Raw genomic sequence first — 15,734 nt, 5'->3', positions numbered from 1 at the left:
GGCTGTCCCGGGTGGACTTCGCTTCTTCCGACTGGCCCGCGGGCACTGCCTCACCGTGTGCCCCACCCCTGCAGGTACCAGCAGATCCTGCACCGGAACCTGGTCTACCTGGCCACGATCGCGGATTCTAACCAGAACATGCAGTCCCTGCTGCCCGCCGTGAGTGCCCGCGGGGGGCAGGGGGGGACAGTGGGCCACCCTCGCCCAGTGCAGTTGCCCGGTGCGATCCGGGGAGCAGCCGTCGGAGCGTGTTACGTGCCAAGGAACAGACAGGAGCCCGCAAAGGGGGCAGGAGGCCAGTCGGCCCGAGTCGGAAGTGGACTGGTCAGAATCATGACATCAGTTTCTGTAGCAAAGGGAGGAGACCCCGAGGAAGCAAACCTAGAAACGGTGGGCAGCAGGTCTCCGCGGGGAACAGGAGGTGGTGCGGGGGATTCTCGCTCTTTATCGCGAGCCCTTCTGAGCGAGTCTGAAGATGCTGCCCGGGAATAAACGGCGCTCCGATTCGGCAACAGGACTGTGAGATGCCACCGGTGCAGCGAAGTTTTAAGTGTCAACATACTTTGTTTTCTGCTTAACTTTTTAAAATCCGTTTTCCCCAAAGCAAATAATTGCTGCCAAGGCAAGGTCCAGCAGTGGCCGCCTCCCGCAGGTGGACCGGAAGGCAGAGCCGCGAGAAGGACCGGCCCGTGTAGACCGTGGTGGGCAGGGACGTTCTGGGACACACGCGATGCCCCCTGGTGCCCTGGAAAGTGATGTCATAGGTGCCAGGGTGTCTTGCCGACGAAATTGTCAAACGGACATTGATTGGCCTATGAAATCGGGATTCCTCGCTCTGGAGACAGCAGTGGATCCTGTGGGGAACTTCATTTTCTTGGCCAGGTGTAGACAGCATCTGCCTCCGAACCTTCGGAGCTGCTGTTTGGTCTGGATCCGGGAGGTGAGGGTGCAGGGGTCCCTCGTGCGTCCCGTCGCCTTCTACATCCTGATCACGGTTGGGCTTGCTGCAGGGCAGGGCACACGCACGGGAGGAGCAATGAGAGGGCCAGGGCTAGGGCACAGGGCAGTCTGTGCAAAGGCCCCGGGGCATGGGGTGGTGTGGATGAGGGACACAGCGAATCCTGGCCAGCTGAGGCCAGGGTGCAGGGGCAGGGGCAGTGCGGTGGACCGGTGAGGTGGTCCCTTGCATCCCCAGTGAGGAGGGCCCATCTTTGAACCTCCAGTATGTGCTGGTTAGCTTGGTACTCGCTTAAGGTCTGAACGCTCACAAGAATGCTCGGTGTACCGTCTCCTGGCCTGAGGTGTTTGGGCCTCGTAGTCCGCAGTCAGCGATCACGTGTGTGAGCGGCAGTTGGTCACAGACATCTGCCAGGTGGCCGTGAGCCGTCGAGGTAGCTCTCTCGAACCGCCGAGTCCCCGGAGGGCTTCGGGTGCTTCGTCTCTGGGTTAACCAGCCTCCCGTTACTTTCTTGTCGCCTGCAGCCGCCCACCCAGAACATGAACCTGGGCCCCGGAGCGCTGTCCCAGAGCGGCTCCAGCCAGGGCCTGCACTCCCAGGGCAGCCTCAGTGATGCCATCGGCACGGGCCTGCCCCCGTCCTCCCTCATGCAGGGCCAGATCGGCAACGGTGAGTACCCGGAGCACCGGCGACAGGGTCACCGCCTCGGGCTCCCCAGAGCCTGGCTGTCTCGGCAGAGCACCCCGTGCCCTGCAGAGCTGAGCGTGGGGCGTCCCTCCTCCCAGAGGCCCCGGCTGCGGGGGCGCTGCTGTGCCCGGGCGCACGTGCGCAGGGGTAACATGCAAAGGGGATAAAGCGCTTCAGGTCCCCTGCTCTGCTTTGACTTCACATCCACGCGTGGGGTTCCGGGTGGGTTTTTTAAACAAGAGCAAAAAGGTTATCTTCGGATCAAGAGCTAGATCTCTAGCCACCGGGAACCGTCCCTGTCACAGCGAACGTGCGATTCCCGCGCTCGGTTCGTTTCCTTCATCGGTGGCGCTGCCGACCACGGGCTGGCCTCCCTCCGCGCGATCGCTCGAAGGAAACGTGGGGTGTCTAGCGGCAGGGCCAGGCCCGCCATCGGACGCGGTCTCTGGTGGGTCTAAGGCCCCCTCCCTGTGCTCCTGGCAGGTCCGAACCACGTGTCCATGCAGCAGACGGCGCAGAGCACGCTGCCCACCACCTCCATGAGTATGTCGGGCAGCGGCCACGGCACGGGGCCCGGCTACAGCCACTCGGGACCCGCCTCGCAGAGCGTGCCCCTGCAGGGCCAGGGCGCCATCGGCAACTACGTGTCCCGGGCCAACATCAACATGCAGTCCAACCCAGGTACCGCCCTGCTCGGCCCTGGGACGCCCTGCCGGCCCCCGTGACCCTTCGAAATATGTGCAGACCGTGCACGCGGTCCTGTGGGGCTTCTGAAGGGGTGGGGGCCGTGGGAACAGGCCACGTGAGGTCTGGCTCTGTGGAGAGGGGGTTTCCACCAGTCCCCGCGGGAGCGTCAGGCGAGGCCGTGCCGAGGGGCGGTCCGGGCCCTATCTGAGGACGGGACCAGGCTCACGCGGGGTCGGGAGTGGTGTGGCCAGAGCGCAGAAGTGGGCAGCGTGCAGGGCCACGGACGCTGGGCCAAGGGAGCCCCGTGGGCTGGGAGCGGGGTGCCGAGCACTGGGAAACGTCGGGTCCCCATCGAGCCGTCCCAGAGTGTCAGAGCCTGAATTTCAGAGGCTTGGTACGGACAGGGAGATCATGAGCTCTCTCCCTAGTTTACTTTTACGTCTTGTAATGTCTGGCTGTTTTGGGAGGGAGAGAGCATGAGCAGGGGGAGGGGCGGGGGTGGGGGAGCAGAGCCCGACGCAGGGCTCAAATTCACAAACCGTGAGATCACGACCTGAGCCGGTCAGATGCTCAACCAACTGAGCCATCCGGGCACCTTTTTTTTTTTTTTTTTTTCTGAGAGAGAGAATGAGCAAGCAGGGGAGGGGCAGAGAAAGAGAAACCTAAGCAGGCTCCATGCTGTCAGCGCAGAGCCCAACACGGGGCTCGGACCTACAAACGGTGAGATCATGATCGGAGCCAAAATCAACACTTAACTGAGCCACCCAGGTGCCCCAAGATGAGGATATTCTAGACATATCGAGCCAAGATATATTACTAAAATAGATCTCACCTGTTTGTTTTACTGTCGTGGCATGGCTCACTTCCCGTCCTCCTGGGCAGTGCTGCTCTAGCGGGCTCTGAGCAGGGGCGGCACGACTGGACAGGCCAGAGGGCACAGGCCTGAGCATCCGGGGGCACGGGCGTGGCTCCTTCACAACTAGCCTGGGGGACGAGGGATGACAGGACAGGACTCGTGTTTCTCTGTGCGTGGAGGTGGCCCGGGAGCTGGAGTCAGACAGGGATGCGGCCGGGGTCTGGGGTGAGGGTGAGGACGCCCTCCTGGGGAGCTTCTTGGGGTTATTCGGGTCTGTCGTGTCGCCCAGTGTCCATGATGCACCAGCAGGCGGCCTCGTCCCACTACAACTCGGCGCAGGGCGGGAGCCAGCACTACCAGGGCCAGTCGTCCATTGCCATGATGGGCCAGAGCGGGCAGGGGAGCAGCATGATGGGGCAGCGGCCCCTGGCGCCCTACCGGCCCTCCCAGCAAGGTAATGCCCGCACCGCGTCTTTCCGCCTGAGAAGCTGGGGGGCGTGAGGCTTTAGTTCTTTAGTATTGAGCAAGGATCGTGGATGGTCCGGAGCCTCGTGGGGCTAACGAAATATGGAAGGACAAGGGCCGGTGCCGCTCCTGGAGGCGGACAGGCTTGAGGGGCTGTAGGGGGTTAGGTCAGGCGCAGGGTCCACAGCAGGTGCCGGGCCGGTCAGGTTTGTAAGTGTGGTCCCGGGGACTGGGGGCTGGATGCGGGGGGTCCCGACCAGGCCGTCGAGGAGGCTGTCACGTCACGGGAGAACCGTTGCTGAGTTACCGTCCTGCCCCCAGGCTCGTCCCAGCAGTACCTGGGCCAGGAGGAGTACTACGGAGGCGAGCAGTACGGACACGGCCAGGCCGCCTCGGAGCCCATGAGCCAGCAGTACTACCCTGACGGTGAGGCCCGCACCCGCCCCAGCACCGGCCGTGGGGTGGCTGCCCACCGCCGTGCTCCGGTCGCCCCCAGTGCAGACCCATTGCTCCCGGCCTCTGCCGGCAGGGCACCCGGAGTCCCCCTCGCCCTTGTGCCTTTGGGAACGGGGGTGAGGGCACGTCTGGTCTCTGCTGAGAGAAGCTTCCAGTTCAGGCCACAGCCACTCACCTACTTGAGGCTCCTCTCTCCCTTCCCAAACGGCAGCAGCGGGTTGAGGCTGAGATGTGCCGTCCCCTGAGTCAGGGCACGTAACTGTTTTGGAAGGTGGACACGGGAGCCCTTATGAAATGCCTTCCGAAGGCGGCGGTTTGTATCTGCTGCTCAGTTTCTGCGGATTCTTTTCCCTTGGTGCCGCCTTTCGGTCACATTTTAAACAGTCTCAGGATCTGTGGAGGTGGTGTGGAAAGCGGTCACCTAGGATCGGTGGGATTTGGAGGGGGAAGGACCCCGCAAAGGACGCGTGCTCCTGCACGGAGCACGCGTCGGGTGGGCGGTGGGGAGGCGGCCGAGGCCGGGGCAGGGCGAGCTGTGTCGCCGCCACGTGATGGTGACAAGGCCTCCTGAGGGCTCACGGTGCCCGGGATGAGGGGCCGCCGGGCCTTGTCACGTGTCGGGCACTGAGTACACGGTCTCCTCTCTGTAAACTGTGACGGACGGACTCTTCACGCTCACCCCCAAGCAGGGTGGCTGCCTGCGTCTCAAGGGAACGGAGGCCAGGAGGTGGCGGGAAGCTGCTTCACAGACTTAACCTGCGGGAAAAAGACGGATCGGGCCTGACTCCGGGCACTCCTGACCCCACGTGTTGCCCGTTCAGTTCACGACTGAACCCCGAGCCCAGGCGGCCTGGACCCCCCCCCCCCACTGACTGTGGTCCATGTGGGTTTTCCCGCAGGACACGGAGACTACGCCTACCAGCAGTCGTACACGGAGCAGAGCTACGACCGGTCCTTCGAGGAGTCCACGCAGCACTACTACGAGGGCGGTAAGCCGCGCGGGGCCCACGCTTCAGTCAGACACGCGCTGTGCTGGGTGGCGCCACACTCCGTGAGGCCAAGGGTCCCCGTGGCCGCTGCGGGCGCTGCGCTCATGACGCAGGCGGGGTGGTTGGAGCGGCCGCTCTGGAGTTGTGGGGGCACAGACCCTCCCATCTGTGCAGGGGGAGCTCAGACGGGCTCCCTTAAGAGTTCCCGACTCGGTGGGGGGGTCCGGGCGCCCCGTGTCCCTCCCGAGCCAGGCAGGCGATGCACCTGGGGTGCGTGGCTTCCTTGGGTTTGGCCTGGGCGTTTCTTGAAACACCTGCTGGCCAGATCAAGTGCAGCTTGGGCCGGGAGCTGTCCGCAGAGGTGGGGTGAGGCGGTGACGTTCTAGAAGCAGACTGACAACACAGAGCCAAGTAGCGGCACGCACCCATTTTCCTGCTGTGAATAATCTCACTCACACTGACTTCCAGCCACCAACGTGATGTCACCAAACACAACTAGGAAGAAATGTGCACGTTAACCTCTCAGATGGGGCCCCTATAGAGTGAAGGTACCTCGCTGCCCTTGCGAGACCCCAGGAGAAGAGAAAACCGTGAGGCCACAGGGCACTGGGACATCGGCCCGTTTATAGCCTAGGCTTCCCGGTCAGGACATCAGAAGGGGAGACAGCGTGAGGTTTCGTAGCAGGGCCCCTGGGGAAGGAAACACAGATAGAACCATGAAACAGGCAGTTTGCAAACCAGGTGTTTACGGTGGCTTTTTAAAAGAATTAAGCTAGAAACACAACAATATTTACCGCCTGAACCATTTCTGAGCGTAGTTCAGTGACGTTCAGCACATTTACATTGGGCGGCCGTCCCGACCGTCCGTCCCCGAACTTGTTCGTTTTCCGGACTGATTTTCTGCCCCCGTCAGACACTGGTTCCCATCTCCTGCCCCCAGCCCCCGGCGCCCGCTTTCTGTCTCTGTGTGTGACTGCGTCCATCATGCAGGATCATACAGCACTTGTCCTTCTGTGACTGGCTCACTTCGGTCAGCATAATGTCCTCAGGGTTCATACGTGTGTTAGCAGCTATCGGAGTGTCCTTCCTTTTAAAGACGGAATCGTTTTCTAGTGTGGGCACAGCATGTTGTTCGTCCATTCCACGGTCGATGTTTTAAAATTTTTTTACATCTATTTTTGAGAGAGAGGGGGAGAGAAAGACACCACACGAGTGGGGGAGGGGCGGAGAGTGAGGGAGACACAGAATCCCAAGCGGGCTCCAGGCTCTGAGCTGTCAGCCCAGAGCCCGACGCGGGACTCGAACCCACCGACGGTGAGATCGTGACCTGGGCCGAAATCAGCCACTTAACCGACTGGCCCCCCAGACGCCCCGATTGATGGACACTTTTGAGTTGTCTCTGTCTCTCAGCTGTCGTGAATAACGCTGCTGTGAACGTCAGCGTGCAAATGTCTCTTCGAGTCCCTGCTTTCGTTTCCTTTGCATTTATACCCAGAAGTAGAATTAGGGGGGGTCTGGTAATTCTGTGTTTAATTTTTTGAAGAACTGCATTCTGTCTTCTGTGGCGCGGTCTTGTTTCTTAGTTACGGCGGTAGGAGATTGTAGGACATGTGGAGAATACGGGAGAATCGCCCAGTTAGAAGGACTTCCCCGCAGCGATTCCCCCTGTCCCCACGTTTGGGTGTTGCTTGCGAACACGGCTCAGACCCAGCCTTCTTGTCCTGGCGAGTCTGGCTCCCCAGGCCCCGTGATGGCCCGTGCCTGTGCAGTCACGCAGCCAGGCAGGTCCTCACCCCTTCCCCGGCAGGTGCCCCACCTGTTCCCAAAGCAGGTGCCGTGACCTGGCCATCACCCCTGGCTGGATCTGAAACCTGATGATGGGTGTAGAACAAGAGAACAAAACATCCCAGCCACCTTGAAGTAAAATTATTTATGGACAACTTCATGTTCCCCGTTGTTTTTACGAACCAGTCAAGTGATTGAGTGTTGGCCGTTGATGGGGAAAGGGTGACGCTTTTTTTTAAAAAAATTTGTTTTAATGTTTGTTTATTTTTGGGAGAGAGAGAGAATGGGGGAGGGGCCGAGAGAGGGGGGAGACAGGATCCAAAGCAGGCTCTGCGCTGACAGCAGCGGACCTGACGCAGGGCTCGAACTCACCAACCTGAGCCGAGAGCAACTCACCAACCTGAGCCGCACGCTTAGCTGGCTGAGCCACGCAGGGCGCCTGCGGGCAACACCTTTATCCTGCCTCCTCACCACGACTCAGGTGGTTCCTGTGTCGCGCTTGGTCGTGCCTTCCGTTACGACCACAGGAAACTCGCCACCCGAGACCACCGAGGCGGTCCCCTCGTCCACACGGTCGCCCCAAGCGCTGTTCTGCAGCGGAAGCTCAGCTGCTTCTCTTCGCTTCCAGTTGAAGGCGGGTGTGAGTGAGCGTTCTCGGGACGCACCACACACCCCTCACCTTGGACGTTTCCAAGACGCACGCTGGCCCAGCGACAGCTCTGCGGGCTCCTGACCGTGGCGGCCGGCCCGTGTCACTGGCACGGGTATGGGAGGGTGGAGGGATCGCGGGCTGACGGGGGAACAGATGGGCCCATGCCGGGCAGTCGCGCCCACACAGCCTCGCCGGGAGGCACTTGGACAGGGTGCTGGAGGGGGAGCCCCTCGCAGCGGGAGACCCGCCGAGAGGCCGCGGCCAGAGGCCACACTGCAGACGGGGGTCCCGGGGAGAGGGTTCCTGTGCCCGGCAGCACGGCTCCGGGCCAGGGGCCGACAGCTGTGGAGCACTGACCTGCCTCCAGGCAGCAGCTGCTGGTGACACTTCCCAGGGTACACCAGCTGGTGGGCTCTACACGGCTAAAACTCTGCGTGTTTGCGCCATTATAGAAACAACTCGACGCGTAAAAAGTCGAGTCTGGCGCACTCAGGTGTCTGCGCCGCTGGGTCTCCGCCTGCCGGGAAGAGGTGAGCTCTCGGGGCCACCTGGGGCTCATCCCTGCACGCGCTCCGACGCCAGCACTGGGGCCTGTCCGCAGAGGCCGCAGCCGTGGGCCCTCCGTCCGCCTCCCGGGACGCCGGCGCTCAGCCCTCTCCACTGGGGGGGCCCTCTGCTCACCGCCAGCTGTGCGGCGTCCCGGTGAGAGTGCTCAGGAAAGAACCTTCCGGCAGAAACGACTGCTCCAAAGACAAGTTCAGGACGTGCCGCTCAGCCTTTGGAACTTCGAAGCGCACATTTTTATACCCTTACGTTTGGCTCACGCGTTCTCGCCTCCCATAACCCGCGGGACGTTTGCTAAAACGGTCACTTTTTTTAAGGCAGGTGTGGCAGACGGAATGGTTTCCTCCTGAATCTGGAAGCGTTTTGTTCCGTCTCGTTAACTGGACCTCGACCCGGCACTACCCGCACTTGTGTCACAGGGCCCAGGTCACCCCACGGTGGGTGGCAGTGCCGGGTGTGGTGTGAGAGGCAGGCAGTGTTCTGCTCTGAGGAGACTGGATGTGCGTGAGTGGCCCGTGGCCCCGTGCAGGCGGAGGGCACCGAGTGGAAGCAGGGAGGGGGTAGGTTGAAGCCAAAATAAAGAGTCTTCCAGTCATTACGTTATTCCACAGTGTGATGGGGAGCCTCGTGGGGCGCGGCGGCCGGTCCTGGGGTTCACAGGAGGTGGCACGGGACAGGAGCCCCGGGTGGTCCCGTAGAATGAGAGGGCGCTAACGTGCAGAGGGCTGGTTCCGGGCCAAGCGGGATGAGGGGATGTGGGACCCGCCAAGCCAGGTGGACACAGCGCCATCAGGGCCCCCGCCGAGCAGTCCACGGAAGCCTCGAAGTCCTGCTGCACCCTGTCACTGAGATCTGCACTGGCGGAGAGCAGACAGAGCCGGGGTCTGTGGCCCTGTGACCGGTCCATGTGTCTGTTAAACAGTGTCTGTTAAAGGAAGCAAAGCCTCTGTGGCTGCCGTGGTGGAAAATCCGGGTGGTGCCGGGTGCTCAGGCCGGGTGCCGAGGACCAGGGTGTCTGGGGTGCCGCCTTCTGCGGGACACGGTACGTGTTTGCACATGCACACACACCCCACGGACGAACTCTGGGAAGACGGTCAGGACACCGATAGAAGTGGCTGCGAGGGGACCGGGTGGGGACCGGGCAGGCTGCGGGTGGCCTTTTTCCCTGAACCTCTTGAAGGCGGGCTGACTTCGTGTTCACATTTGTGGATCTCGCGAACGTATCTGCCTGTGCGGAAGGTAAATTTACAAATATTAAACGTTACTATCTCCGAAAATCAAAGCAGCCCGACCCTGTGGCCGTCCAGACCCATCGCACCCCTGGTCCCATGGTCATGGCGCTGTTATCCTGGGTGTCCTCAGGGTCTTGCCCCGAGGAGACCCGGAGTGTGGCCCATGCGTGTCCCCGAGGCACACCCTTGCTCCCTGGTTCTTGTTGTTGTCGTTTTTAATGTTTATTTATTTTTGAGACAGCATGAATAGAGGAGGGTCAGAGAGAGGGAGACACAGAATCGGAAGCAGGCTCCGGGCTCCGAGCTGTCAGCACAGAGCCTGACGTGGGGCTCGAACTCAGGGACTGCGAGATCGTGACCTGAGCCGAGGTCGGACGCTTAACCGACTGAGCCACCCAGGCGCCCCTGCTCCGTAGTTTTTATAGACTGCGTCACTGAGCTGATGGGTCACTGGTTCCTGGTGGTGGTTTTGTGTCCATGACGCTCAGCCAGGCCCCTTTCCTACTGGGCTTGACTCCGGTGGAGGGAAGGTTTTCCGGGCGTGGGAGGGCGGATGTGTGCTTCCCAGAGGCGTCCCTGCTAACGTTTGTGGCGCACCTACTGGGTGCCAGGCCGCAGCCAGATAGCCTGTGAGTGAGCTCCTCTGTTACCATCCGGTAAGAAGGGGCTGTGAGGCTGAGGTACGCAGACTGAGCAAAAACTTCAAGCCCTGAGGAGGACCCGCCGTGTCTCAGATGTGCTTCCAGGGTGAGCGAGGCGAGGTGTGGAGCCCGCCACGTCCCGCCCCACGTCCTGCCCTGCATCTGCCCCGTGGCTGCCCACCCGTGGCTGTCCAGCCTGCCGGCCTCAGGGAAGGAGCTGTCAGAGCAGATGCGGTGGGTTTGCAGGGCCCCTGTAGGGGGGACTCGCCCTGGGGTTGGAGCACGCTGCTTTGGTGGCTGCTGCTGACGTCCCCGCGGACAGTTTTACGCCCTCACGGGGTGAATTGGCTCTCGGTAAAGCTGCTGCTTAGAAAAATACGCCACCAGGATCTGGTTTTTATTTATTTATTTATTTTATTTATTTTTTTATTTTTTTTAATTTTTTTTTCAACGTTTTTAATTTATTTTTGGGACAGAGAGAGACAGAGCATGAACGGGGGAGGGGCAGAGAGAGAGGGAGACACAGAATCGGAAAGAGGCTCCAGGCTCCGAGCCATCAGCCCAGAGCCTGACGCGGGGCTCGAACTCACGGAACGCGAGATCGTGACCTGGCTGAAGTCGGACGCTTAACCGACTGCGCCACCCAGGCGCCCCAGGATCTGGTTTTTAAATACTTGTATTTTACGGCTCCTAGAAAAGGAAAACTTACTTTTAATTGGGAAAATAAAGTAGAAAAAAAGATTTGACAAATACGGGTTTTCATAACCTGGCCTCTGTTTTCTTCTTTCTGGGACATGTTTTGCTTATAAAGAAAAGAACAGGCAACTACAGTAGTCCCTCCCTCCCCCCACCCACAGTCTCCCTGCCGTCTCGGTGACGGGGCCCCTCGAGGGAAGCAGAGGATCCCCTCCCTGACGCTCGGTCTGTTTCATCGTTACCGTTAATCTCCCATTGTGCCGAGTTCATAAACTGCACTTGGGGTGTGTGTCGAGGAAAACGCTTGGGGTGTGTAGAGCTTGGCGCCCCCACGCCTTCGGACTTCCATGGGGGTCTTGGAGTGGGGTCCCCACGGGTAGGTGGGGGCTGCCACATCCTCTCCGGGCCAGCCATTCGTCTGCTGGCAGGTGTCGCTGGCGAGTGAGGACCGGGGTCTCCTGAGCCCCCGCTGCAGACTCAGGACCGAACGCACTATGAAGGCTGCACGCTCTGCGTGGTTTTGAAGAGCGAAGCCCTAACTCAAAAGAACACGACAGAACCACGCTTATGCTGGTCTTTTTATAAAAGCGTTTGGAGACCCGTGAATGGAATTTCGTCTCCAGCCTGAATCTGAACGGGCAGCTCTGGAGACCCTGCGGTGGGAAGGCTCTAGGAAGATTTCCATCTAACTCTCGGCCCACGTCCGGCGAGGCGCTCACTGGGACCCTCACTTTTCTCACTGCAGGCTTCCTTCTGAAACGAGGCTTTTAGCGTGGACACTGCCTGGTGAGATCTTGAAAATGAGAGTTAAGGCATTTTCTCTGAAAAACAGAAAAAGTGGATCTGAAATAGTGGTTGGACTTTACCAACGTGAAGATAAAAACATACAGGCCGGCTCGGTCGGGGGAGCGTGCAGCTCATGATCTCGGGGCGGTGACTTTGAGCCCCACATCGGCCGTAGATTACTTAAATAAATAAACGTTTAAAAATTTATAGGTATATTGGGGTACCTGGGTGGCTCAGTCAGTTAAGCATCCGACTTTGGCTCAGGTCATGATCTCGCGGTCCGTGAGTTCGAGCCCCGCGTCGGGCTCTGTGCTGACAGCTCAGAGCCTGGATCCTGTTTCAGATTCTGTGTCTCCCTCTCTCTCTGACCCTCCCCCGTTCATGCTCTCTCTCTGTCTCAAGAATAAATAAAAAAACGTTAAAAAAATATACATATATATAGGTATATATTTGCCTTAAAAAAGATTCTCTGTGGCACTGATTTCCTAATGTCAAAGGAAAAACCCGACGTGGGTCTGAGCCAGCACCGCGGACTCTGCCTGCACGTGCGCCTCCACGCTGAAGGTGTCCCGAAACATCAGGGCTCCTTCCGAGCCGCGTAGAGACACAGCCTTAGAGCTGCCGCTCACCTCAGCGTCTCCCATCAGCCGCAGGACCGGCCGTCTCCGGATCTCCCTTCTCTGCGCCCCGTGTGTGAAATGGGGGTGTGGTGGTGTCCCCCTCCCAGTGTCACGGGAAGCACGCGGGGTAGTCCGTGTAGCCTGCTTGGGACCCACTCTGGCCCGCGGCCCCGTCCCACTCTTACTGCTGAGAAGAGACAGCAAGGGGGGGGACGTGTGTAGAACATTCCGAAGGCTCACTGACCGGTACTGATTCTCCACCCAAGACCGTTAGAGTTTCCCCGCTGCCTCCCCCACTGGCCGCCGTGTGGCTGCGTCGGCAGCGGTGCTTTCAGTTGCCTGTGCGAGTCCTCGCGCTTTGTCCTTCCCACGACCGGCACCACAGCCGAGCGGCTGCCGGGATGGACTGTCCCGACTCGCCGCCTCTGGCTGTCGTGGTGGCCCAGGGCCGCCGTGACCAGGTGCTGCCGAAACGGGCCAGGGGTCCGAGAGCCGACGCGGGGTGTGTCCCCGGCCTCGGTCCCCGCTTGCGGTGGCTCTGGCCGTCCCGGGTGTCCTTGCCTGTAGGCATGTCACTCCACGGTGCTGTCAGCACGTGGCTCTCCCTGCGTCTGTGTCCACACTCCCTCTTACGACAGCACCCGTCCTTGGATTAGGGCTCGTTCTAGTCCAGCCAGCCTGCCCCTCACTGATCACATCTGCAGAGACCCTAATTCCAGATAAGACCACGTGCACAGGTGTGTGGGTAAGGACTCCAGCGTACCTTTCGGGGGGACGCGGTTCAACCCAAAACACTTGCATTAACCTTTGCTTTCGGTTCACTTTCGTTTTGGGTGTTGATTCGTAATCTTCTAAAACAAGAAGAGAAAATGTCGTAAAAGATTTGTGGGAAAGAGAAGATCCCGAGGTAGTCGAGGTGGCCCAGGGTTTTCCGAGGCGTCCACGTCCTGAGTGGCGGGAAGGGCTGCCTTTGTCCCTGGGAATGAACCGCGTGTCTCCTTCCCCCCACAGGGAACTCGCAGTACAGCCAGCAGCAGGCGGGGTACCAGCAGGGCGCGGCCCAGCAGCAGGCCGGGTACCAGCAGCAGTACCCCAACCAGCAGAGCTATCCCGGGCAGCAGCCGGGCTACGGTAAGGGGGTCGGGGGGAGGGCACGCCTTCCCACCCGGGCCCCACACGCGGTAACGCTGCGGTTCGTTCGGTGACACTTAGTACGCTCGTTCGGGAATAGTTTTATCTATGTTTTGATGTTTTATTTATTTCTGAGAGAGAGAGCGCAAGCAGGGGAGGGGCAGAGAACGAGGGGAACGTGGGATCCAAAGCAGGCTCCACGTTGTCAGCAGAGAGCCCAATGTGGGGCTCGGACCCGTGATCCGTGAGATCACGACCTGAGCCGAAGGCTGACGCTCAACCGGCTGAGCCTCCCAGGCGCCCCCATTTTGGAATAGTTTTAGATTTCCAGCGAAGCTGTGTGGCTAGCGCACAGAGTTCCTCTGTCGTTCACCTCGTCCGAGCACAGCGTGATCGTCACGACTAAGAAACTCCGCTGGCGCGTTGCTGTGGACGGAACTCCCGGCTTATCCAGATCTCACGGGGTTTCCCCCAGTATCCTATTCTGTCCCGGGACCCCTCTGGGGTCCCACAGGACATTGAGTCTCACGGCTCCTTAGGCTCCCCTGGGCTGGGACAGAGTCTCAGAAATCCCGGTCTTTCTGGACCTTGACAGTTGTGAGGGAGACTGGACGGGCGCTTTGTTGGACAGCGTTGGTCGGCTTTGTCTGAGCTTTTTCTCAGGATGTCCGTGGGCTGTGGGATTTGGAAAGCTCGCAGGGGCAAAAGACCCTTCTCATCCCACATCAACGTGATGTGCCTCGTGATGTGCCAAGCGTGTGGTCGCTTGGTTAGAGGCATCCACCCGGTGCCCCCGCCATCGAGCTGTCCCATCTTCCTCTCCTTCCCCCAATCGTTGGAAGCGAGCCCCTGAGTCCAGCCCATACTCAAGGGGGGGATTGTCTACCGTAGACTGTTTGGAGTTCCTCTATAAGGCGCACTCCACTTTTAATCATTTATTAGTATGTGTCTGTGGATATTCGTTTTATACGCTGGGTTGTATTCCAGTACTTCTCTGTTTTGTTCAGCATGTCCAGTTTGCCTCGTGGGAGCTCTTCCAGTCCCTTTGACACGTCCCCGTCCTTTTGTTTCTGAGCATTTCCTTATTCTCTGGGACCGTGATGCTCTCCCTGCACTAGCCCTAGACGTAGCCAGGTCTCACGGGAGCTCTGGTTCCCTGACGAGAGAACGTTGTTAGGGACTGAGAGCCAGGGGCACGTGGGCATCTTCTGGGCCTCTCCACGTGTGGGTCAGTCCGGCAGCAGCTCCTGGAGGGGCTCGCCCGTTCGTCAGCTTTTGCTCGCCCCATGAGCGTTCCCCAGACGGCGAAGGGGCCCGGGTGGGGCGCTCTGCCTTGGAGCCCACCGGCAAGCATTGGTCTCCAGGCCCGTCGGACAGAAACGTGGGCTTTTTGAGCTGCAGCAGCCACAAAGGGGAGACACCCCGTCCACTGAAGGTCAGCGGAGTCTCCCCGAGGTCAGGCCGTCCGGCACAGCAGAGCGTCCTGCCGGGAGCATAGCCCGCCCATCTGCCCAGCCCTCTATGGGCCTCGGCCCCTGAGGCAGGTACGCCTGAAACAGGGCAGGCCTGGCCTCTTGCCTGCGGGTCATGTCTGCCAAGAGCCCGAGGCCGCACGACGCTCTCCCAGGGTCCCCGCCTGCTCCCGAGGCGCATCTGGGCCACCCTCCCCAGAGCCCAGGTGCTGCTGTCACAGGAGGACCGCTGCCTGACGTGGCCACCACATGATGGCCCGGCGAACCGTCAGTATTTAAAATACACTGCGAGGGGCACCTGGGTGGCTGCGTTGGTCGGGCGTCCGACTTCGGCTCAGGTCGTGATCTCGCAGTTCGTGAGTTCGAGCCCCGTGTCGGGCTCTGTGCTGACAGCTCGGAGCCCGGAGCCTGCTTCACATCCTGTGTCTCCTTGTCTCTCTGACCCTCCCCTGCTCACGCTCTGTCTCTCTCAAAAATAAACATTTAAATAAGTAAATACATACAATGAGATAAAATACAGTGAAAGCCGGCCTTGCCACCTGAATGAGTGGGTGATTATCTCAAGAGTGAGTCTGTGAGTCTTTATAAAACCTCCATCTGTCTGTTCCGAAATGTCTTCGTTTACTGTAGTCAGGAGCCCCCACTCGCTCATCCAGCCAGAGCTGGGCCCCGTCCCTTCCATAAACCGTGTGCCTCCCTGAGGGAACCCGTCCAGGCCGCGGGACTCGGCCTTCACTGCACCTCAGGATCACCTGCCAGGCGGGGCCCTTGCGTAAGGTGTCTTCCTGAGCTCACAGGTGACCGTGGCACACGGTGAGGAAGGTAAGCCCCAGTTCAAGATTTTTGTTCAACCTTTTATAGCCATGACTGACTAAACAATTTTTTGAAAAATTATTTGGCCTTAAAATCTATTTTTTTGTTAAGGGTTTATCTTTGAGAGAGAGAGCACACGCGAGTGGGGAGAGGGGCAGAGACAGAAGATCCAAAGCGGGCTCCCTGCTGAAAGCACAGAGCCTGACTCAGGGTGCAAACTCACGAACTGAGAGATCATGACCTG

At 59.8% G+C, this 15,734-nt stretch overlaps 1 protein-coding gene across 10 annotated transcripts in view; it reads left to right on the top strand.

Moving 5' to 3' along the window:
* The window catches only part of SS18L1 (SS18L1 subunit of BAF chromatin remodeling complex), a 31,243-nt gene that overhangs the window by 11,594 nt on the left and 3,915 nt on the right, over window positions 1-15,734 (top strand). For 5 of the 10 annotated variants that reach the window (XM_042930486.1, XM_042930482.1, XM_042930484.1 and 2 more), the window contains 7 exons: window positions 75-159; window positions 1,483-1,627; window positions 2,129-2,326; window positions 3,478-3,642; window positions 3,975-4,079; window positions 5,009-5,098; window positions 13,086-13,205. In XM_042930486.1, coding sequence (XP_042786420.1) covers window positions 75-159; window positions 1,483-1,627; window positions 2,129-2,326; window positions 3,478-3,642; window positions 3,975-4,079; window positions 5,009-5,098; window positions 13,086-13,205 — 908 coding nt within the window. Of the gene's footprint in view, window positions 1-74; window positions 160-285; window positions 941-1,482; window positions 1,628-2,128; window positions 2,327-3,477; window positions 3,643-3,974; window positions 4,080-5,008; window positions 6,301-13,085; window positions 13,206-15,734 lie in introns of those variants that run through there. The other 5 variants (XM_042930481.1, XM_042930476.1, XM_042930478.1 and 2 more) reach the window with 2 other exon arrangements.

The sequence above is a fragment of the Panthera leo genome, chromosome A3 (genome assembly GCF_018350215.1).
Source record: "Panthera leo isolate Ple1 chromosome A3, P.leo_Ple1_pat1.1, whole genome shotgun sequence".
NCBI lineage: Eukaryota > Metazoa > Chordata > Mammalia > Carnivora > Felidae > Panthera > Panthera leo.
The sequence above is the reverse complement of the archived record's forward strand: the minus strand, read 5'-3'. Positions and strand labels throughout refer to the sequence as shown.